Source organism: Osmerus mordax, chromosome 27 (assembly GCF_038355195.1).
Source record: "Osmerus mordax isolate fOsmMor3 chromosome 27, fOsmMor3.pri, whole genome shotgun sequence".
NCBI classification, from domain to species: Eukaryota; Metazoa; Chordata; class Actinopteri; order Osmeriformes; family Osmeridae; genus Osmerus; species Osmerus mordax.
In genome coordinates, this window is record NC_090076.1 from 3,963,313 (window position 1) to 3,986,298 (window position 22,986).

The 22,986-nt window shown below is 45.9% G+C and overlaps 1 protein-coding gene across 1 annotated transcript in view; it reads left to right on the plus strand.

Annotated features, from left to right (window-relative positions):
- obscna (obscurin, cytoskeletal calmodulin and titin-interacting RhoGEF a) overlaps positions 1-22,986 on the plus strand; it is a 43,732-nt gene that overhangs the window by 12,677 nt on the left and 8,069 nt on the right. The window contains exons 25-66 of the mRNA XM_067230424.1: positions 189-455; positions 680-946; positions 1,158-1,427; positions 1,662-1,940; positions 2,236-2,493; positions 2,908-3,174; positions 3,859-4,125; positions 4,839-5,105; positions 5,831-6,097; positions 6,810-7,076; positions 7,817-8,083; positions 8,328-10,217; positions 10,318-10,396; positions 10,503-10,585; positions 10,753-10,865; positions 10,990-11,190; positions 11,298-11,380; positions 11,476-11,649; positions 11,826-11,985; positions 12,099-12,182; positions 13,789-13,953; positions 14,566-14,724; positions 14,872-15,049; positions 15,195-15,308; positions 15,431-15,598; positions 15,848-15,950; positions 16,136-16,265; positions 16,504-16,597; positions 18,022-18,130; positions 18,236-18,360; positions 18,660-18,772; positions 18,858-19,026; positions 19,369-19,456; positions 19,555-19,755; positions 19,841-19,901; positions 19,994-20,071; positions 20,171-20,343; positions 20,461-20,487; positions 20,636-20,788; positions 20,889-20,934; positions 21,031-21,108; positions 21,219-22,875. Coding sequence (XP_067086525.1) covers positions 189-455; positions 680-946; positions 1,158-1,427; positions 1,662-1,940; positions 2,236-2,493; positions 2,908-3,174; positions 3,859-4,125; positions 4,839-5,105; positions 5,831-6,097; positions 6,810-7,076; positions 7,817-8,083; positions 8,328-10,217; positions 10,318-10,396; positions 10,503-10,585; positions 10,753-10,865; positions 10,990-11,190; positions 11,298-11,380; positions 11,476-11,649; positions 11,826-11,985; positions 12,099-12,182; positions 13,789-13,953; positions 14,566-14,724; positions 14,872-15,049; positions 15,195-15,308; positions 15,431-15,598; positions 15,848-15,950; positions 16,136-16,265; positions 16,504-16,597; positions 18,022-18,130; positions 18,236-18,360; positions 18,660-18,772; positions 18,858-19,026; positions 19,369-19,456; positions 19,555-19,755; positions 19,841-19,901; positions 19,994-20,071; positions 20,171-20,343; positions 20,461-20,487; positions 20,636-20,788; positions 20,889-20,934; positions 21,031-21,108; positions 21,219-22,875 — 9,999 coding nt within the window. The remainder of the gene's footprint in view (positions 1-188; positions 456-679; positions 947-1,157; positions 1,428-1,661; positions 1,941-2,235; positions 2,494-2,907; positions 3,175-3,858; positions 4,126-4,838; positions 5,106-5,830; positions 6,098-6,809; positions 7,077-7,816; positions 8,084-8,327; positions 10,218-10,317; positions 10,397-10,502; positions 10,586-10,752; positions 10,866-10,989; positions 11,191-11,297; positions 11,381-11,475; positions 11,650-11,825; positions 11,986-12,098; positions 12,183-13,788; positions 13,954-14,565; positions 14,725-14,871; positions 15,050-15,194; positions 15,309-15,430; positions 15,599-15,847; positions 15,951-16,135; positions 16,266-16,503; positions 16,598-18,021; positions 18,131-18,235; positions 18,361-18,659; positions 18,773-18,857; positions 19,027-19,368; positions 19,457-19,554; positions 19,756-19,840; positions 19,902-19,993; positions 20,072-20,170; positions 20,344-20,460; positions 20,488-20,635; positions 20,789-20,888; positions 20,935-21,030; positions 21,109-21,218; positions 22,876-22,986) is intronic.

Below are 22,986 nucleotides of genomic sequence, written 5' to 3' on the forward strand. Positions count from 1 at the left end.
TCAGACAGAAGCTCAAACAAACAAAATAAAGATAAACAAAAATAATACAAGTACAACCCACACAACTGTTGTAGTATACTTATTAAATTAAATGAATCGGGAAAAAGTATTATTGCTCTTTACTGCACTCGTGATCATGATCACAAGAGCATGACTGGAAGAGTCAAGTCCTTCGTCTTGCTTTCCAGCTCCTCCAGTGACTTTCAAGGTGAAACTGAGGTACCAGGAGGTTGAGGAGGAGAACAGCGTGACTCTGCACTGTGAGCTCTCCAAACCTGGACTCGCCGTAGAGTGGAGGAGAGGGGACGAGCTGCTGAAGAATGGAGTCAAGTACCAGATCAAGAAGAGAGACGCCACTGCGGAGCTGGTCATCAGGAAAGCGTCTCTCGGGGACAGCGGCGTCTATAGCTGTGTCTTCGCAGACATAAGAACCGCAGCGACAATCAAAATCACCGGTAGGAACATTTAGTTAACCTCTCAAGAAGCATAATAGCTATTGGATTGGACGAGGCTTAGAGGAGGCTGCCAGCCCAAACACACCCCTCTAATCTAATTGTCTTCATCTATCTAAATGTCTTTATCGATAAATTAGGGAAAACTGAAAACTTGCGTATCCGTTATAAGGACAAGGTGCCTGTACCTCAGTGTTGACGTTAACAGTGAACTGCCTTGTCCCCAGCCATCCCCCTCACCTTCAAGATGGGGCTGAAGAACCAGGAGGCCCCAGAGGGGGGCAATGTGACTCTGTGCTGTGAGCTGTCCAAGGCGGGGGTACCCGTGCGGTGGTGCAGGGGCGAGGAGGAGATAAGCTCCGGGGGCAGGTACCAGATGATGCTAGAGGGGAAGGTGGCGGAGATGCACATAAGGAACATTCAGCCAGAGGACGTGGGCGAGTATAGCTGCGTTTTTGGAGATCAGAAGACCACTGCTGAGGTCAACGTTAGAGGTCTGGACAGATTGCTGACTCATGAGCATGACGTAACGTATATTTAATCGTATCGTCTTATTGCTTTCTTACCAAGTTGACGTTTCCTTACGGGCGTATGGTGTTTCTCCGAAAGCAATATGTGCATGTTAAGGTTAAGTAAAAATCCAGGTCCGTCATCATGAGTCCTTCACGGCGTGTGTAAGAAGCGTGGCCCCCTGTTCTGTTTCAGCTGCTGCGTCCGTGTTCATTGAGAAGGAGCTGGAAAGCCAGGAGGTGACGGAGGGGAAGTCCGTCCTGCTGTCCTGTGAGATCTCCAGTGCCAACGTCCCAGTCACCTGGAAGAGAGGCAGCAAGCCGATCGAAGAGGGAGACAGGTTTACCGTGAGGAAGAAGGGGCGCGGGCACACGTTAGAAATCACCAAGTTGCGCCTGGAGGATGCTGGGGAATATAGTTGCATCACCAGGGGGAAGAAGACGGTGGCCACTCTGATTGTGAGAGGTACGGAGCGAGCTCTACTCTCTCTGTCTCTCTTTATCTCTGTCTCTCTCTCTCTGTCTCTCTGTCTCTCAGTGTCTCTCTCTTTCTCTCTGTCTCTCAGTCTCTCTCTTTCATTCTCTCTCAGTGTCTTTCTCAGTCTCTCTCTCAGCCTCTCTCACTCTGTCCTGTACTTGCTTCAAATTGTACATACAACGGTTTCTTAATGGCGACGTCGTTTTTGTCCCTGGTCCCCAGAGCGTGTGCGGATTCTATCGGGGCTAAGTGACAGGACGGTGACTGCCGGTGAGGACGCGGTGTTCACGTGCGAGCTGTCTGTCGCGGGCATGAATGAGGCTGCGTGGTGGCTCGGCTCCAGCCTGCTGCAGAAGAACGAGATGAACCAGATGATGTGCGAGGGTCACCTGCACACCCTGGTGCTGACCATGACCACCCCGGAGGAGACCGGCACGGTGGCCTTCGTGGTCGGGGAGGAGAGGACCTCTGCACGCCTGCTCGTGGTCCCCAAACCTATGGGTGAGGACAGGATGGAGGGGTGGGATGGTGGGTGAGGGCAGAGTGGGGGGGAGGTGGGTGAGGGCAGAGTGGAGGGGGAGGTAGGTTTAGGAAAAAGCAAGGCATGTGCTGACTGTTACACATATAATACGGATCACTGCAGTAGGCTTGTGTTTGAGTGGAGAGATATCATTTAAAATAAAACGGTATTTTCCCCATTAGAATAGTTTTTACCCACAGTATCCTTTAAAATCCAGCGTTAAACAGTAGGACTGTACGTGGTTTCGGCTTCACTAACATCAGCGTTTGACAATAGTCTTGATTGAGGAGAAACCGAAGGATGTCGACACGACTGAGGGAGAAACGGCTGTGTTCTCCTGTATAACCTCTGACCTCACCACCCCCGTCACCTGGCGCTGCAACAACGTCCCCCTCCTGATGGGAGACAAGTACGAGACACAGAAGGAGGGCCAAAGAAACCTCCTGCTCATCCACCAGGTGGAGGTAGAAGACGCTGGGATATACTCCTGTGACACCGGAGACATGCAGAGTCGAGCCAGCCTCACTGTCACAGGTACAGATACATCTAGTCTATAATCAGGCTACTATTTGAACATATTATAGCTAACCATCTTGTACCATACACGATACCGTATAAATGAATTCCTTTGAAAGACAAAGGTTTTACTGAATTGCCAGTGAGGTTGTTAAGTCTAAACATCCTCATAAGATAAAATATAATATTGATATATAACATAACAACATCAATATAATAAACATATATATATAATAATAATAATAATAATAATAATAATAATAATAATAATAATAAATAAATAAATAAATAATGTATATATTTTAGATATAATATAAAATAACAATAAATAAACGTACTATCAATTGTTACCACAACATACTGTAATCTATCAACATAACATGATTGTAGTCAAATAAAGACATCTTCATTCTCTCAATCTCTATCACGCAGAGCTGCCTCCCTGGTTCCAGGAGCAGCTACAGAGTGTCGAGGCTGAGGAGGGGGGCACAGCCTTCCTGTACTGTGAGCTGTCCAAGCCGGGGATCCCAGTACAGTGGAGGAAGGGCAGACTACCTCTGAAGGCCAGCAGGAAGTATGAGATGAAGCAGGATGGAGGAGTGTTCCAGCTCCACATCCACCATCTCACCATGGACGACAGTGGCAGCTACACCTGTCTGGCAGGGGGGGTGGAGACCACGGCCTCCGTGGAAGTCAAGGGTGTGTGTGTGTGTCTGTATAGTACTGTAGCTAAAACCATGGCCTTCCATTTTTTATAGTTTTCTAGAAATGACCACCTGAACTTGTAGATAATTGCATATCTACAAGCATATATCAAAGTTTATTAATCAACAATCTTCACTTCCCCCATTTCTATATAAAGAAGACTACAGGGCAATTCTTTACATTAAGGTTACATTAACTTCTAAATTACTTCATAGCAATATCTATTGTGACAACAATATAGGTACATAGGAACTGCGAAGTAGGTACACTTCATTACGGTGTAGTGGTATTAGTTATTTCCCAAGTGAAACTTGGTATGGGAAAGGTTGGTCTTTTCAAAGGTAAGTGTTGACTTTGATCTTGTCACCTTTAACTGCCCCTTTACAACATCCCCTTAGCCCTTACAACCCTCCCCCATACCGTGCCTTCTTACATTTTTGTAAAAATCTATATTGCTAACACTTAACACCACTTATTTATATAGCAACTCCCATATAACTACTTTGTTTTCAATATAGGTATTGCTATTTAGCTATGTGGTAGTCAATGTAAACTAAATGTTAAGTGTAGCCAACTACAATTAAAAACGATTGACCCTTTTTATTGAGAAAAAACTATTCGTATTCAACCAAACATTTTTTTATGTTTAATGATGTTGTGTCCCCTCCTCCTCCCCAGAGCTGCCTCCATGGTTCCAGGAGCAGCTGCAGAGTGTCGAGGCTGAGGAGGGGGGCACAGCCTTCCTGCACTGTGAGCTGTCCAAGCCGGGGATCCCAGTGCAGTGGAGGAAGGGTAGACTACCTCTGAAGGCCAGCAGGAAGTATGAGATGAAGCAGGAGGGAGGAGTGTTCCAGCTCCACATCCACCATCTCACCATGGACGACAGTGGCAGCTACACCTGTCTGGCAGGGGGGGTGGAGACCACGGCCTCCGTGCAAGTCAAGGGTGTGTGTTTGTGTCTGTTTGTGTGTGTGTATGTGACTGTATAGTACTGTAGCTAAAACCATGGCCTTCCATTTTTTATAGTTTTCTAGAAATGACCACCTGAACTTGTAGATAATTGAATATTTTTTTGAGGGGGGGGCATTGAAAGTTTATTAATCAACAATCTTCACTTCCCACCTTTCTATATAAAGAAGACTACAGGGCAACTCTTTACATTAAGGTTACATTAACTTCCAAATAACTTCATAGCAATATCTATTGTGACAACATTATAAGTACATAGGAACTGCGAAGTAGGTACACTTCATTACGGTTTAGTGGTATTAGTTATTTCCCAAGTGAAACTTGGTATGGTAAAGGTTGTTTTTTTCAAAGGTAAGTGTTGACTTTGATCTTATCACTTTTTTAAGTGACCCTTTACAACATCCACTTAGCCCTTACAACCCTCCCCCATACCATGCCTTCTTACATTTGAGTAAAAATCTATAATGCTAACACTTAACACCACTCATTTACATTGCAACTCCCATATAACTACTTTGTTTTCACTATAGGTATTGCTATTTAGCTATGTGGTAGTTAATGTAAGCTAAATGTAAAGTGTAGGCGACTACAGTTAAAAACGATTGACACTTTTATTGAGCAAAAACAATTCATAGTCAACCACATATTTTCTGACGTTTAATGATGTTGTGTCCCCTCCTCCTCCCCAGAGCTGCCTCCATGGTTCCAGGAGCAGCTGCAGAGTGTCGAGGCTGAGGAGGGGGGCACAGCCTTCCTGCACTGTGAGCTGTCCAAGCCGGGGATTCCAGTGCAGTGGAAGAAGGATAGACTACCTCTGAAGGCCAGCAGGAAGTATGAGATGAAGCAGGATGGAGGAGTGTTCCAGCTCCACATCCACCATCTCACCATGGACGACAGTGGCAGCTACACCTGTCTGGCAGGGGGGGTGGAGACCACGGCCTCCGTGGAAGTCAAGGGTGTGTTTGTGTGTGTTTAAATGTGTGTGTGTCTGTATAGTACTGTAGCTAAAACCATACCCTTCCATTTTTTATAGTTTCCTAGAAATGACCACCTTAACTTGTATATAATTTCATATTTTGGGGGGGGCATTGAAAGTTTATTTATCAACCAAATGTACTTTTGATACTTAGAATTATCTTTACTTCCCTCCCTTTCTGTAGAAAATATGACAGGACAACACGTTATGTTAATGTTACATTAACTTTCATGTAAATACATAGCAATATCTATAGTACCAACATTATGGTCACAAAAAACTGATAAGTAGGTCTTCATTATGATTTAGTGGTACAAGTTGTTGCAAAAGTGAATCTTGGTATGGGGGAGGTAGGTCTTTCCAGGGCTATGTGGATGTTAACATTGATCTTGTTTTGGTATCACAACCTTAAACTGTGCCTTTACAACATCTACTCACCCTCACACCCATCCCTATACTGTGCATTTTTACACTTTTGTAATAACCTACACTAATTCACACCATTTATTTACACTGCAATTCCTATATCCCTACAATGTTTTTACAATAGATATTGCTATGTAGCTATGTGATAGTTATTGTAAACGTAATGTAATGTGTTGCCGACTAGTTAAATGATTGACACTTTTATTGAGCAATAACTACACATATTCAACAGAATATTTTTCTATGTATAATGATGTTGTGTCCACTCCTCCTCCCCAGAGCTGTCTCCCTGGTTCCAGGAGCAGCTGCAGAGTGTCGAGGCTGAGGAGGGGGGCACAGCCTTCCTGTACTGTGAGCTGTCCAAGCCGGGGATCCCAGTGCAGTGGAGTAGGAATAGACTACCTCTGAAGGCCAGCAGGAAGTATGAGATGAAGCAGGATGGAGGAGTGTTCCAGCTCCACATCCACCATCTCACCATGGACGACAGTGGCAGCTACACCTGTCTGGCAGGGGGGGTGGAGACCACGGCCTCCGTGCAAGTCAAGGGTGTGTGTTTGTGTCTGTTTGTGTGTGTGTGTGTGACTGTATAGTACTGTAGCTAAAACCATGGCCTTCCATTTTTGATAGTTTCCTAGAAATGATCACCAGAACTTGTATATAATTTCATATTTTTTGAGGGGGGGGCATTGAAAGTTTATTAATCAACAATATTCACTTCCCCCCCTTCTATATAAAGAAGACTACAGGGCAACTCTTTACATTAAGGTTACATTAACTTCCAAATAACTTCATAGCAATATCTATTGTGACAACATTATAAGTACATAGGAACTGCGAAGTAGGTACACTTCATTACGGTTTAGTGGTATTAGTTATTTCCCAAGTGAAACTTGGTATGGGAAAGGTTGGTCTTTTCAAGGGTAAGTGTTGACTTTGATCTTGTCACCTTTTTAAGTGACCCTTTACAACATCCCCTTAGCCCTTATGCCCCTCCCCCATACCATGCCTTCTTACATTTGAGTAAAAATCTATAATGCTAACACTTAACACCACTCATTTACATTGCAACTCCCATATAATTACTTTGTTTTCACTATAGGTATTGCTATTTAGCTATGTGGTAGTTAATGTAAGCTAAATGTAAAGTGTAGGCGACAACAGTTAAAAATGATTGACACTTTTATTGAGCAAAAACAATTCATAATCAACCAAATATTTTCTGACGTTTAATGATGTTGTGTCCACTCCTCCTCCCCAGAGCTGCCTCCATGGTTCCAGGAGCAGCTGCAGAGTGTCGAGGCTGAGGAGGGGGGCACAGCCTTCCTGCACTGTGAGCTGTCCAAGCCGGGGATCCCAGTGCAGTGGAAGAAGGATAGACTACCTCTGAAGGCCAGCAGGAAGTATGAGATGAAGCAGGATGGAGGAGTGTTCCAGCTCCACGTCCACCATCTCACCATGGACGACAGTGGCAGCTACACCTGTCTGGCAGGGGGGGTGGAGACCACGGCCTCCGTGCAAGTCAAGGGTGTGTGTTTGTGTCTGTTTGTGTGTGTGTGTGTGTGTGTGTGTCTGTATAGTACTGTAGCTAAAACCATGGCCTTCCATTTTTTATAGTTTTCAAAAAAACACCTCATGAACTCGTATATTATTAAATATTTTGGAGGGTCATTGAAAGTTTATTTATCAACTAAATGTACTTTTGATACTTAAAATGATCTTCACTTCCCTCCCTTTCTGTAGAAAAGATGACAGGACAACACGTTATGTTAATGTTACATTAACTTCCATGTAACTACATAGCAATACCTATAGTAGCAACATTATGGTTACAAAATAACTGCTAAGTAGGTCTTCATTACGATTTAGCGGTTCACGTTATTGCAAAAGTGAATCTTGGTATGGGGGAGGTAGGTCTTTCCAGGGCTATGTGGATCTTAACATTGATCTTGTTTTGGTATCACAACCTTAAATTGTGCCTTTACAACATCTACTCACCCCTCACACCCATCCCCATACTGTGCATTTTTACACTTTTGTAATAACCTACACTAATTCACACCATTTATTTACACTGCAATTCCTATATCCCTACAATGTTTTTACAATAGATATTGCTATGTAGCTATGTGATAGTTAATGTAAACGGAATGTAAAATGTTGCCGACTACAGTTAAATGATTGACACTTTTATTGAGCAATAACTACACATATTCAACAAAATATTTTTCTATGTATAATGATGTTGTGTCCACTCCTCCTCCCCAGAGCTGCCTCCATGGTTCCAGGAGCAGCTGCAGAGTGTCGAGGCTGAGGAGGGGGGCACAGCCTTCCTGCATTGTGAGCTGTCCAAGCCGGGGATCCCAGTGCAGTGGAGGAAGGGTAGACTACCTCTGAAGGCCAGCAGGAAGTATGAGATGAAGCAGGATGGAGGAGTGTTCCAGCTCCACGTCCACCATCTCACCATGGACGACAGTGGCAGCTACACCTGTCTGGCAGGGGGGGTGGAGACCACGGCCTCCGTGGAAGTCAAGGGTGTGTGTTTGTGTCTGTTTTTGTGTGTCTGTATAGTACTGTAGCTAAAACCATGCCCTTCCATTTTTTATCGTTTTCTAGAAAAGAATTCCTGAACTTTTTCAAGTTAAAAAACGAATTTTCTGTTTTGGGGATAATGAAAGTTTGTTAATCAACCCTTGTCAATCAACCATTTCAGTGGACTTGTTTTAAGGCTTGCCATATACCTAAACAAGCCATTGACGTGTCTTCCTGTTTTTCTCAGCGTTGCATGTGCCAGAGAAGCCTTCCCAGACAGTGTCACCTGTGAAAGCAAAGCTCCCCCCTCACACAGTTGACCAGCAGAGAGACCTACCCTCTGTAGCTGAGCCTAAGAAACGAGCCACGATGACCAGGGCAGCCACTGTAGACTCAGAGGAAGACTTGAAGCATAGCCCAGAGCGTGTGAACGAACCAGCCACGGAGAAAGAAATGGAAATCGACCAAAAGGTGAAGCGGCCCACAAAATCGTCGGAGCCAGAGATTGAAGTGGACTCGAAGGTGAAACCGGCAAAGTATGCCGGCCGAGAGACAGAAGCAGGTCGAAATGTGAATCTGTCAGCCATGTCAAGAAAAAAAGAGAGTGATATAGACCAAGAGGAAAAAGCCCCTGTGACATCTGTGCAGCAACAGCCCCTGCAGGTTGAAACAAAGGACGCGGAAGAGGGCCAAAAGGAGAATTCGACATTGAAACCCCCAGTAAGGACTAAACGGAAGGCGTCTGTAGACAGTGGGTCAAACCAGCTATCACCAACTGTGGCAGATACTTTTGAAGAAAACCAAAGAGAGAAACAGCTATTGAAACCACCTGCAAGGACCAAACGGAGGGGATCTGAAGCTAAAGAACCAGTGCTTTCTAACATGGAAAGTGGGGAGACGCAGCCATTTAAGGACAGGATGAAGAAGATAGAGAAGGATGAGAACGAAAAACAGGCACTACAAACTGCCATCGATAATACAGCAGTAGACCAGAAAGAGAATCTTCCATTAAAACCCCCAACGTCAACTAAACAAACAGGACCTGAAGTGAAAAAAACTTTGCTATCTGTGTCGGAAAGAGAGGAGAGCCAGCCATGGAAGCCTACGATGAAAGAGTCTGAATCGGATCAGAAACATAAGAATCAGACCGCGAAACAGCCAGCAGAGCCAATAGGGAAGGAGCCTGTCATCAGGGAGAAGGAGGAACAGCCAATCAGCTCCACAAAAGCAGAGAAGCAGCAACCTAAATCGGAGGAGGACACTCCCCATCTCTCTGTCTCAGAGGGAGAGCCCTCCTCTGAATTATTTACTCAGTTAGTTGGGAACAAGAAAAGAAGCCAGCAAGTATCTCCAATTGCTGAAGTTTTGTCTCTCTCCAACCTTGCACCCTGCGAGGAGCGCCAGGAGATCCAACAAGCTGCGGAGCACACCCAAGACATGGACATCAGTGTGGAGGACGAGCCTGAGATGCTGGAGGCTGCAATTAAGATTCAGGCTGCTTTTAAAGGCTACAAGACGCGAAAAGACATGCGACCCACATTCAAGGAGGCGTTCAAAAACCAGAGTGCAGAAGTTAAAGGTACCATTAACCTAAAGTGTATTGTAGAAGGTAAGCCCACATCGGTACATTGGCTGAAGGATGGCCAGAAAATAAAAAACAGCAAATGGTACACCATTAGCATGTCGGAAGATGGAGTTTGCTCATTGGTGATCTCAAACCTCACAGCCCAAGACACCGGTGTGTATACATGTGAGTTGGTCAACAAGTTTGGTGTAACTTCATATAATGGGAATGTGACAGTTGGGGAGGTTCAGCATCCTGTTCCCACCACCCAGAAGCCTCTGCATCCACCTCTGGCTGTCATCACTGCACTGAAGCCTACCCAGTTCCAGCCCCAGCCCCAGCCTCAGCCTCAGCCCCAACCCAAACTTCAACCTCAAACTCAACCCCAACCCCAACCCCAGCCCCAGCCTCAGCCTCTTCCCCAACTCCAGGTGTCAACCTCGGAGAACGAGACTATGGGTTCTGTGGAGAGTGAGGGCCTCTCACTGTGGCAGGCCTATAGCCTGACTGAGGAGGACGCCAGTATGAGCCTGCAGGAGAGAAGAAGGGCTTCTCTTATTGCCATCAGCTCCAGTAAGTGAGAAATAATTTGATATTTACTGTTAATACAAGTATGCTACACCTGTAGCAAAAATGTCAGTTTTTCTTAATCAATCTTATCTCTGCTCTCCAGTGTCCAGTCCCTCTGACTATGACACCGCTCCAGATGTTATTGAGCCTTTTGACACCAGTCCCAAAGTTACTCTAACTCGGTGAGACAGCAAAACATTATACATACCCTCAGACAGCGTCTTCTCTTTTATAATTTCTTCTTATTGAAACTGATGCAAAATCTCATGCAAAAACATTTCACCACAGGGAAGTTATGAAGAAAGAGGATGAAGAGGATAAGCAACTTAGTTCTCCACCTCAACCTCCCAAAAGGCATTTAAAAGTCAAAGGTCAGTCATTCTCTGTCACCATAAGGCCATGCTGTGAATCTGGGATGACATTAAAAAAACATGGAACCCATGGAGAATACACTTGCTCACTACAGTTGCCCTCTATAGTCCCACAAACCATGTATAAACCCTAACTTATCGTCCATCTTTATCTGAATGTGCTTTAGGTGCTCTGGACACCAGATTGAAGACTCCGTCCCCCAAACACCTCCGTGCCCACACCCCTACAGCCCTCACCTGCTCTGGGTCTGAGTCAGACGGAGATGAGGATCGAGCAGAGGTAAAGTAGCGCGTCTAGCAGCGACAACCCTTTAACTATTTTTTCTCGACTTTCAGTTCATACTGTGCTGTATGTGGGTGGATACAGTACAGTTAAACAAAGAAAGCTGTATTTTTTTCTGTAGATGTATGATATCTACGTGGCTCGTGCCAACTGCAGCCCAGTCGGAGGCAGTAAGGAGAGCGTGGTGCTGAAGGAAGGCCAGTACGTGGAGGTTCTGGACTCAGTCCATCCTGACAGGTGGCTGGTGCGGACCAAGCCCACCAAGACTACTACCTCGCGTCAGGAATGGATCTCCCCCGCATACCTGGAGAAGAAAATGAAGGTATTCTGTAACCAGGTTGTGCGTATGCGTTTAAAATGGGGTGACGAAGAAAGACACAAGGTGCTGATGTGTGGCTTTGTGTTGTGTAATGTATGAACTTTGTTTAGGAGATGTTCCCACCACCAAGGCCTCCTGTTCAGGATATGGATGGAACTGGTTATTCTGGAGAGGTATACAGGAAGACAGTCAGGTGTGTCTTTCAGTAGTCTCCCGTCAATGATGCCGAATTGGAGCTTCATTTCAATTATATTTATGATTAAAAAAACTGTTTCTCTTTGCCCTCAGCCAATTGATTCAAGGTCTCATTGATGGAGAGAAGGAGTTTGTGAAGGAGATGAAGAAGTTCATGTCTCGCCACCTACACAACCTAGAGACCGGCTCTCAAGTCCCCCTCGATGTTCTCAAACAAAAAGACGTTGTGTTCCGCAACATTAAAGACATTGTTACTCTGCATGATAGGTGAGAAACACAGGAGTCATTACTGTGCTACCAGTTATTGGAAGCCCATTCAAAAACAGAATACACTATCAAGACTCTCGCCACTTAAAATGGTCATGTTCATTTTACCTGATTGTATTGTCAGTTGGAACTTACTGTAGAAACAATTGTTCTCTTTGTCTGACCCGGTACTCCAGATGTCTGTTACCCAGTCTGGGTGAGTGCTTCACAGATGATGATGTGGCCATGCACCTGATCAAGCACGCTGAGCAATTTGAGAAGTACCTCCAGTACATGGCTGGCCAGACACAAGCTGAGGCCTGTGTTACCGACAAACCTTTCCAGCAATACTTCAAGGTAAATAAACATTCCCTTGAAATAAGTTAAGCTTATGTGAACCTGAAGCTGTAGCGCAAATTGGCACAGGAATAATCTTTCAATAATCAATTGCATTCATCATTTTTGATCAGCAAAACACTGTGGGGGTGGAGGATGTTGTCACATTCCTACAAAGACCAGTGGAGAGGATTCAGACCTATCATGCTTTACTCAAGGTCAGTTTACACCTAAACACAGATGCTCATGACAACATAAATCCAGTATGTCCTGTATCAGGCTTTCTGATTGGACACGTGATCCCATCTGATTCAATTTCTCAGTGAAGTACACACCTTTACTGTAGACGATCAGATGACCATAGGCTGATCTTAGTTATTGTGGGTTATTTACTGGGAACTATATTGTTTATGGTGATCTTGGAGCAAATATTGGAGCAAAGCTTACCTTAAAGGGGTCATTGACTGCAAAACCGAGTTTACCTTGTCATAGTTGAATAACGACAGATCGGTGGGTAAAATGGACATACAGTGAATCTCAAAGTCCATTGACACCTTTTTCCTATCTAAATCTCACAATTTCAAACTGCTGCTGTAAAACGAGCGGTTTCAAAAAATCACTGGTCTGTACCTTTGTCACGCCCCAAAATGTACTGTGCGCTGCTCTGTGTACTTCCACGGAATTACAAAGAAGAAAGTTTTTCAAGGATATTGAAAATGGACTATGGTCGTAAATGCAGTGTTCCAGGCTGTACAGGGAATGCTGACACTTTTCACAGTCTTCTCAAGGAACCAAACACTCGACGGGCTGTGATGTTTGTCTTTGAGAAGATCCCTGTGCAGTTTGACTCTCAATTACAAATTAGCTCGATCAATGGGGCTAACGCGTTATTTCATGTTCCTGACTGTGTTTCATTCTAATAAATAACCTGTGTTGTCATATAAATCTACAATTCACGATGCACGTTTGTCTAGGTCTTTGTCAGGTTATTTTTTATTAGTTAGCAAGATAGCTAACTGAAACTGAGTTGAATCACGATAGTTTGGTTGCTAAGCTGTGACGTTACCCACCTAAGTCGATCCCATTTGCTTCGACAACAGAAGTGGAAACAACTAACGTTATCATTTCAAATGATATCTAGTCAATCTGTTGAAAACAATGTTGTGTAGACACAATAGATTTATTTGTACGTTTAGATTTCAAGATATTTCAGTGAGTGCTTTTGGCCGTGTTGCTTCTTTGCTCCGTAGCTTCACTCGTTGTAAATCAACCAATCAGGGAGAAAACCTCTCGTTTTATTACAGGGCTATTTCACTCGCATTAAGGCGCATAAAACAGCAGCACCCGGGCCATTTTCAGCCCAACCAATGTTACATACCCTATTCAGAGACCTTAAGGAACAGTGTGAAATACCCTATAAAATCAGTAAATTACCCCTTTAATACTCAGAATAGAGGAGAAAAATCTAATTCAAAAATGTCTGTGGTACAATATTCTCTTTTGCTTTGTCAACATTGTCTATGCTAATAAGCCTAACCCTCACCTTTCAAAATCACAGTCAAACTGGTTTATTTGTCACATGCACCAAATAGCATAGCATCATCAGGACAGTGATATTCTTGTGACCAGCCAAGCAACATCTGCGCAGTAGCATCAAATAAAAAATAATTATATATATATATATTGTATACAGCATCAAAGAATATACAAAGGGTTATGGTTAAATAACTAGGGATCAATTAAATACTTGTGAAGGCAAATAAGTATTTATGGGACAGTTCTTTCTGACAAATGGGGGCTGATTGTCTGGATACCTGTGGACAGGAGTTGATCAAGAACAAGGCTAAGACTGGAAAGAGCTGTGGTCTGCTGGAGGATGCCTTCTCCATGGTGTCCTGTCTGCCCTGGAGGTCTGACAACGTGCACCAGGTCTCCCTCATAGAGAGCTACCCTGCTCCTCTCTCTGCCCTGGGAGAGCCCCTCCGACAGGTAACACACCAACTGCAAACGGCACATAATATGTCTCTGTCCTCTACTGGCCTACTGTATATAACCATACTATGCAGTAGTATATAACTCTACTATCCTCTACTGATCCACTGTATATAACCCTACTATCCTCTATTGGCCTACTGTATATAATCTTACTATATGCAGTAGTATATAACCCTAGCATCCTCTACTGGCCTAGTGTATATAACCTTACTATATGCAGTAGTATATAACCCTACCATCCTCTACTGACCTACTGTATATAACTTTACTATATGCAGTGGAATAGACCTGCAATTTAGACTGAATTTGAGATTCTACATTCACTACCACACACTACAGCAGGGCTCTCAAGTTTTATCAAAAGTTTGGCGTGAGATTACCATACATGTCAACATTTAGGTACAAAAGTCCTGGAGACCAGGGCTCCCAACTTGGCCTGCCATTAATTGTATATGACGGGACAAGTTATCCCTTCTCAGCATGAGAAATACAAGGTGTTGCGTGATAGCGTGAGAAATGCGTGAGTCTCACGCCGTGAGCTGCTACAGTCCCTGATTTGAATGGGATTTGTTGTTGATTTGAAGTGATTAAATATTGTTTTGCTAGGGTGCATTCACCGTGTGGGAGGAGTTGCCGGAGGTTAAAACACCCTCCAGGGGGCACCAGAGACAAGTGTTCCTCTTCAAGGACTGTGTCATCTTGTGTAAGCCAAGGAGGGATGCCAGCATGAACACAGACACCTATGCCTTTAAGAACAAAATGAAGGTAAATAAGGAACGTGAAGTAAATGGGAGTTCTCAGGCTGATGAAAACCTAATTACAAAAATAAATACAAATTATTCGAAGGGCCAAACTTTTTTACTAATTGTTTTACTTAGTCTCCCTCTCCCTGCACTCTATCTGTGCCCCTAGCTGAATGATGTGGAAGTGAAGGAGATGGTGGAGCGAGATGAGAGGTTATGGGGCTTGTGGCACGAGCACAGAGGCTCAGTCAGAAAGTACACGCTGCAGGGCCGCTCGGCCCCGCTCAAGCTCTCCTGGCTCAAAGACTTCAGAGAGCTGCAGCTACGCTCCAGACAGCCCTCCTGCAGTGAGTGTGTTTCTCTGTTCCCTGTCTTGTCCTTTCTCTCTCTTTCTCTCTTTCTTTCTCTCTGTCTCTCTCTTTCACTCTCTCTGTGTCTCGCTCTCTGGCTACAGTGTGTTTAACATTTTTGTCTGCATCTGTGTGTGAATAGGTCCACCTGAGTTTGAAGTGCATCTGTTTGACCTCACCGCAAAACTCAGTCAAACTATTAAACTGACCTGCAAGGCTACTGGGAATCCCAAACCAGTGGTCAGCTGGTTGAAAGGTAAAAGAAGCCTTGAATATTTAATTCTCTTACAGTAGCGTAGCATGTCTTTTGGTACAGCTGAAAACACAATGCTCAGATAAGAACTAGAATAAAGGATGCAACCCTGCTTGGTTCCTCAGACGGTGTGGCTCTGGAGGATGATTCACATCACATCCTCAGCACTGACCGAGGCGGCTCCTGCTGTCTCATCCTGGATGGCGTGATCCTAGACGACTCAGGCCAGTACGTCTGCCGTGCCTCCAGTTCCCTGGGCCGTGCCAGCACGCTGGCCACAGTCATGGTGGAGGGTGAGTGAGCTACAAGACACAGGAACACAGAACCAAAGATGGGCCACGCCACTATTCCATTATACACTAGACGCTTTCACACAGCCCGCTTTGCGGTCCTGTGTAAAAGGTACCAACGTGACTACTAACCAGCTATGCCACTGAAAAACTATCTTTTTGTTGGCACGGGTGGACTGCACTTATACTGAGGAGTAGTGAGTTTACCAATTCACCTGGAGTACACTTGCATCTATAAACTGTCATCTACAGGGCCTCCCAGGTTTGTCACCAGGATACAGAGTGCCTGTCTCCTGGAGGGTGAAGACATCCAGTTCACCTGCTCCACAACGACCACACCTCTACCAAACATTAGGTAGCGTGTATACTCACACTCTTCTGGACTCTGCTACTGTTCCATTTTTCCAGCGTTAATTCACAGACACCTTTAGGTTAGAAGATATTTACACTGTATAACATTTTGTTATATATAAGTCAACCCATGCTGTTGTTTGGAGTGTCTTATAGAGTTGGTTCTCTGTGGGGAATGTGTTTGGGCAGGTGGTTGAAAGAAGGCAAAGAGCTGGTTGACCAGAAGAAGTACCTCATGCAGAGTGATGCTCGCAGTGGAATCCTGACTTTTACCATCCTAAACCCTGTCGAGGCAGACCTCGGCTTCTACGAGTGCATGGTAAAGTCGGGTAGTATCTATGTTGTCTGAGGCTTTACACAGCAGTCACGCAGTCAATGATTCTCCATTTGTATGGTTCACGTAAAGTTGTAATGCTCTCTTGAAATGCAGCAAAAAAAATCAGAAAGTGAATTTGTACGTCTTGTAAGTCCTTATTTTACTTTGTTTACTTTATCATAGCGAGCCCGTAATATGTTCCTGTATTTTAAGTAGCTAGTGTGATTCTGTCGTGTTCTAGCTGTGGAATGATCTTGGCTGTGTCAAGTGTACAGCAGACCTGTGCACTCCCTTCACACCATCAATCAACGATGAGACGGACCAATCCCCCAAAGGTAGGAGAGTCTCAGCCAATCAAGGTAAATATCCTTCTCTGATGAATGGACTATGTATTGGTCCTAAGGATGTCGTGGAGACACTTGCCATTATGATCATGTACTGTAGGATATTATTTTTTATTTTTTATTTTGGGATGAAACAACCTAGACATGCTAGCGTCAGCAGCGAGCACCATTAAATTACCGTGTCAGGTGTCTCAGAGCAACCAGATGCAGCACAAGGTTTTGGTGTATTGAGGAGGGTTTAGAAAAGCACATGCCATGGTCATTCCCTTGTTTTACTTCACTTCGTTTTTACATCACTTACCGCACAAACCACTTCACAACTTCACTTCAACATTATTTTCCTTTGACTTGAGCTCATACAGTTTAGTTGATCTCATTCCCATGTTTCCATCTATTACCATAACATTCCACACATTCCTGACATCAACGACCTTCCTGTCACCTAGCAGTCAACATAGACCCCTCTTCCTTCATTCTTGTATGTATTCATATTAAGAAAAGGCATTGATACTGGTATTGTAATTGATGTTTTTTGTGTGCTTTTCATCATGTTTCCAATTTCTAGAGCAGAGTCAGATTGGAAAAGCCTATCCATTTCCCTCTTTGTGATCATGGTGGATGCCCAAAAGTACGCACAGGAAAAACAATGGGTCATAGCTCACATGGGTTCAATTGGAGGGCCGGTATAATATTTGTGTTCAGTTTAGTAATATTCAGGTATTTGTGCAACACAATCACATTTGACAAAATACAGGGTACGGTATTGATTTCCCACAAACCCATATAGCATTCATGAGCTATGAGTCTGCTTGTCTACCCCTGGTAGTTTTGAAGGCTTTTGGGACACAGGTTTTGATCATGTGAGTCGATCCATTCACCGTAACCTCCCTCCACTCCATCCCTCGTCCTCCATGGCCACAGAGCACGATGTCTTCTCCATGCCAGTGTCACCCGGGAGGGAGGTGGAGGGGTCACTGTAACACGGACCCAGTGCATGCATGTGCAGTGGTGGCATCTCCTACTCTCTCTCTCTCCTTCCACCAACGCATGTCCTGCTAACTCTCCACTCCTACCCATCCAAGATGGTCATGTGCTGGGTGCCAGTCCTCCTTTATGTCCATGCCCTGTTCATGGAAGTGTTAACAAACTGTGGGAGGTCCCTCCGAGGTAAGCCGTCTTTTCACTTCCTGGTATCCTAAGGTAAGGTTACAGCGTTTTCTCATGATTTGCTCTTGACGCCATTCATGTGTGAGCTATAAAGCACTCATGTGGACAGTTAATATAGCCTCATTTACCGGCAAACAGGCTTTCTTTCAGTTACAGTCATATATGACAAATAACATACACTAAGCAATTGCTTGTTTTAAGTAGCCCAACCTAAGACTGAGATTGAATTGTATGTATGGTTGTTCTAGACGCCGATGCAGAAGGCTGGTCCGCTGCCATGGTGAAAAAATGGCTTCAGACAGACTTCAACCCCACCTCTGTCTGCAAAATGCTCTTCACGCCAGGATACCCAGCACAGTGAGTTCACAAACTAGATACAGATTCTGTTTGTGCAGTAACTGTCCATATACCAAGCATTCACCTTCATGTGGTATACTATGTCACCTAACGTTGTCTGCATAGCACTGAGCCTAGCCCTGAGAAAACCGGCCCTGACAGCCTGGAACAGGTGGACGAGTCTCCCACACACCTTCATGAGGAACAGGAGGACCTCTCCTTCTCCGAACCCACACAGGACATGCCCGGAGGTATGCAGCACTCAACATGTGGCTTCTGTTGCTGCTGAGATCAGACACACAGGAGGAGACACTGTGGTAAACATACCTAAGCGGTGTTGGGGGTGCCTCAGCGGGTAAGAGCGTGTACCATGTAAGCTGAGGGGCCTTGGTTTGATATGCCGGCCCAGACCGTTTCCTGCATATCCTCCCCTCTCTCTGTCCCCAGTATGTCCCTCTCATGCTATCACAATCTTTCAATAAAGAGGAAATTCTCAAAAGCAATATGTAAAAAAAAAGAAAACGTTCTGAGTCTCTCTCCATTTCTCTAGCCTCTCCCTCCATCCAGGTTCCTATGGAGGATCTGTGTGTGGAATCTGGCAAACTGGCAACCTTCACGGCTATAATCACAGGACGGCCCACCCCTCTCATACAGTGGTACAAGGTAGGATGGGGGCGCCTTACATCGGCACACTCTTACACAAGGTACGCCTTCAGTCCTCATCAAACGGCCCATTTCCTCACCGTAGGATGGGGAGGAGCTGTCGGCAAGTGACGGTGTGGAGTTGACGCAACGCGGCGCCCGTTGCTCGGTGACGGTGCTCTGCCCGGAGCGGGAGGATGGTGGCATATACACCTGCTTTGCCTACAACGAGTCTGGGCATGCCTCCTGCCAGGCCCAACTCACTATGGTGGAGGGTGAGAGCTTGGGGCTCAGTTTGGCTATAGTTTATTGGCCAAATATTCAAATTACATTTTTATTATTTTTATTTTTATTTAACGGTAGTCCAAGCCAAAGCGGGAAAGCAACAAAGGCTCTTTTTCAGATCTTCTTTGAGTGGTCATGGTTGTCTGGTGACTGAGTGGTCATGGTTATCTGACAGCCTGGTGACTGAGTGGTCATGGTTACAGCCTGGTGACGAGTGGTCGTGGTTATCTGACAGCCTGGTGACGAGTGGTCGTGGTTATCTGACAGCCTGGTGATGGAGTGGTCATGGTTATCTGACAGCCTTGTAACTGAGTGGTCATGGTTATCTTTAGGTCAACTGGAGTTTCAGGACAGGGAGGTGGAGCTGGGGAAGAGGAGGAAGCTGTACTCTGTCTATGACGTCCATGAGGAAATAGGGAGGTAAACACATACCACTTCATTGCATTTTTGGGCTTCAAAGCTCGACAAACAATGTAGTAGTGGTCAATAAATGTCCTATCTTTCATTGTTTTCTGAAGGGGTACATTTGGTGTGGTGAAGCGTGTAGTCCATAGGAGAACAGGGGAGAGTTTTGCTGCTAAATTCCTCCCCTTGAAGACCTCCACCCGGACCAGAGCTTTCCAGGAAAGGGACCTGCTGTCCAGACTCGCCCACCCCAGAGTGGCCTGTCTACTGGACTTCTTCTGCACACAACGCACCCTAGTCCTGGTCACAGAAGTGTATCCATAACCATGTTAAACCGTGATATGATTGTGAGGCTTTGCTTTCCTGTTCAGCTTGACTGCTCCTTATCCTTGCCCATAGCTGCTCCCCTTATGGTCTCCTGGATCATTTGTTGATGAAGGGATCAGTCAGCGAGAGAGAAGTATGCAACCAGTTATTTTACACGTTATGTTTAGTTTTTGTTAATGTTGCAATTTGTGTAGTGTTGCCAAAATTTTACATTTCCACCTTAAGGTTCAAATGTACATTCAGCAAGTACTGGAAGGTGTTGGTCACATCCACAGCATGAATATTCTACATTTGGACATCAAAGTAAGTGTCTGTAGTATCACACAGCTACGCTCAACAGTACGAAGTCCTGTCTGATTTGAACTGGCATTATCCTGACATGAACATTTGTGGTCCACACAGCCAGAGAACATCCTGATCGTTTTCCCACCCAGAGATGAGATCAAGATCTGTGACTTTGGCTTCTGCCAGGAGATGGACTCCTCCAGACACCAATACAGCAAGTTTGGTACCCCAGAGTTCGTGGCTCCTGAAATTGTGCACCAAGAACCTGTGACTGCAGCTACTGATATCTGGTGAGCTGAAACTATTCCTTTACACTGCATTGAGTAATCCAAGCTCAACCGCCAAGTTCTGAATGCTTAAGTTGTTAAATTATGCCCTTCACTGAGGAAATATGTTCTTTATGTCAGGTCTGTGGCTGTTGTGGCATATTTATGGTAAGTATCAATCTAGATGATCAAATATCACAACAAAAGGACAAGGCTCCCAATGTTTTGATGTTCATCCTAATCAGATATGTAAGAAACAATAGAAATTATTTCAATGATGATTTTTTGAGTGTGTAACATGTCATGCCCGTGGCAGTTTGATGTGCCGGTGCCCGTTTGTGGGGGAGACGGACCGTGCCACGTTGCTGAGGGTGGGGGAGGGGATTCTGAACTGGGACGCCCCCGACCTCACCTCCAGGAGTCCCCAGGCCCAGGATTTCCTTCGCCAGGGGTTGCAGCCAGACCCAGAGTAAGGCAACCTCATATTCGGTTTTGGTTCTGTGTCAAAAATCCTGTTTTTAATTATAATTGAAGAAAAGTGTTTAGAAATGTTCTGTTATGTGTCTCAGAAATCGTCCGACTGCTTTTGAATATCTGGGCCATAAATGGTTTCAGGTGAGATCTGTAAATATACACACCCACCAGTCCAATTTGTGTTTACACTCCTGCATGTCATAAAACGTAATGCAACAATTTGGATTACACCTGCAGGATAACTGTGGAGAGAACGAGACCAATGCAATCAACACAAAAAACCTGAAAGTCTTCATATCAAGGAGGAAATGGCAGGTAGCCCCTCTTTTCTACCATTTCATGTTTCGAGAAGGTATCCTGTTCCTCTTTTCCACACCACACCATAATCCCTCTTCCCCCTCTCTTTACTACTCCACCTTTCCCAGCGCTCTCTCACCTGCTTGGGCTCCGTGCTGACCCTGAGGCCAATCGCTGAGCTGCTGGATGCTTCTCTCCATGAAGCCTCCATAACAATCCCGCGGGAGCCCCAGGACCCCAGCAGCACCTCCCCGAGCAGTGGCTCCTCCTCGGAGTATGACGAGGCCGACTCCTGGGACTTCTTCCAGCGCTGCAGCCCCACCGAGGAGGAAGAGGAGGAGGATGAAGACTACGACCCTCTCATGGAGAGAGCCAGGATCCCGGAGCCCTTCGCCAAACTCCGGATGGAGGAGGAAGAAGAGGAGGAAGGGACAATGGGGGAGGTGGAAGAAGACGGAGAAACGGCCGGGCGGAGGAGCGCATTGGAGAGCCGTCAGTCGGGCGGCTCGTCAGACCAGTCTCTGCAGCAGATGCCTCGCCAAGACAGCAGCCCATCTCTCTACCTGTCGGAGGGTGATGAGGGTTCCGGGAGCGAAGGCGGGCGCATCCCAAGGGGCAGCCTCATCCGCAGCACCTTCTACACAAGCTCCCAGCAGCTGTCGCCCATGTCGGCCCGCCACATGACCCTTAGGGACAAGTTCCAGGTCAAGAAGCAGGAGAGAGGTCGCAAGCCGTTGCGATCCAGCCTGTCGGGACGTCTCAACGAGCCCCTCATCGAGTACGTGGAGGAAGAGACGGACTCCCATCGCACCCAGAGAAGAGGCTCACTCCAGTCCAGCATGCTGAAGTCCTCCTCCTTCGATAGCGGAGTGGGCCTCTCCCACCCCAACGCTCCACCGCACAGGAGGAGCAGGTCCCTAGATGAGTACTCAAGACGTTCCCAAGGCTCCCCGAAGCGCCGAGACCCCTTGGATGAAGACGAAACTCAGAGTCTAAAAGAGGATTTCACAGACGATGAGAAGACCGTGATGGTACCTCCAATAAGGCCCAAGAGAAGAGGGTCTCTTGCTTTAGCTCCGATTAAACCAAGGGCCAGCCTGGAACAGTCAACACTCCGGCCCAGGCCAGGGCAGGAAGAGGAGGAGTTAGATAACCTAGCTGGCTCTCAGGCGTCCCTGATGTCCCTGGTGCTGGACCAGGACTCGGAGGCCTCCAGCATACTGGGCTCCTGTGAGGAGCTGAGGCACAGACACCCTGTATCGCCACACACACTGGGAGACAGGGAGAAATATGATGAGCAGGAGGAGCTCCTAATCAGCCCATCTCCCTGTTCCCTCCTGCTAGGCTCGGAGACCGACGAGGAGCAAAACTACAAGTGTGGCCGTCTTCGGGTCCCGCCCAGAACCACCAAACACCCAGGAAAAAACCTGGTTGCCAGGTCTGTGAGTCCCATCCCAAGTCCTTCCCTCCGTGCCCCGCAGAGACCACCAAGAGCGAAGGATTCCAGGGAAGGCCTCCAGAGGCACGCGTCGGCCCCAGCCCTAGACGTCAAACCGCCTACGGGGAAGTCTCCCAAGCTCGGCCTGCTGAAGATCTTCCGCAGGCAGTCATGGACGGGTCATTCCTACTCCCAGCTAGACAGCTCCGAGCTGGGGCCTACTCTGGGGGAAATCATGAGTCCTTCCTCACCGACCATGTCCCTTAGGAAGAAGATGAGGGCTTCAGCCTCCAGTCTTACCAAGCTCTTCACCAGATCCTCCAGTAAGGAGGACCTTCAGAGTGGAGGTGAGCCAATTCAAACATCTCAGATCTTTATGTTGAATTTTTTTTATTAAGCCTTTGAAGTCAGTAAAGTGATGTACGCTTGAACATCATGCACATTCTGAAATCAGCCCT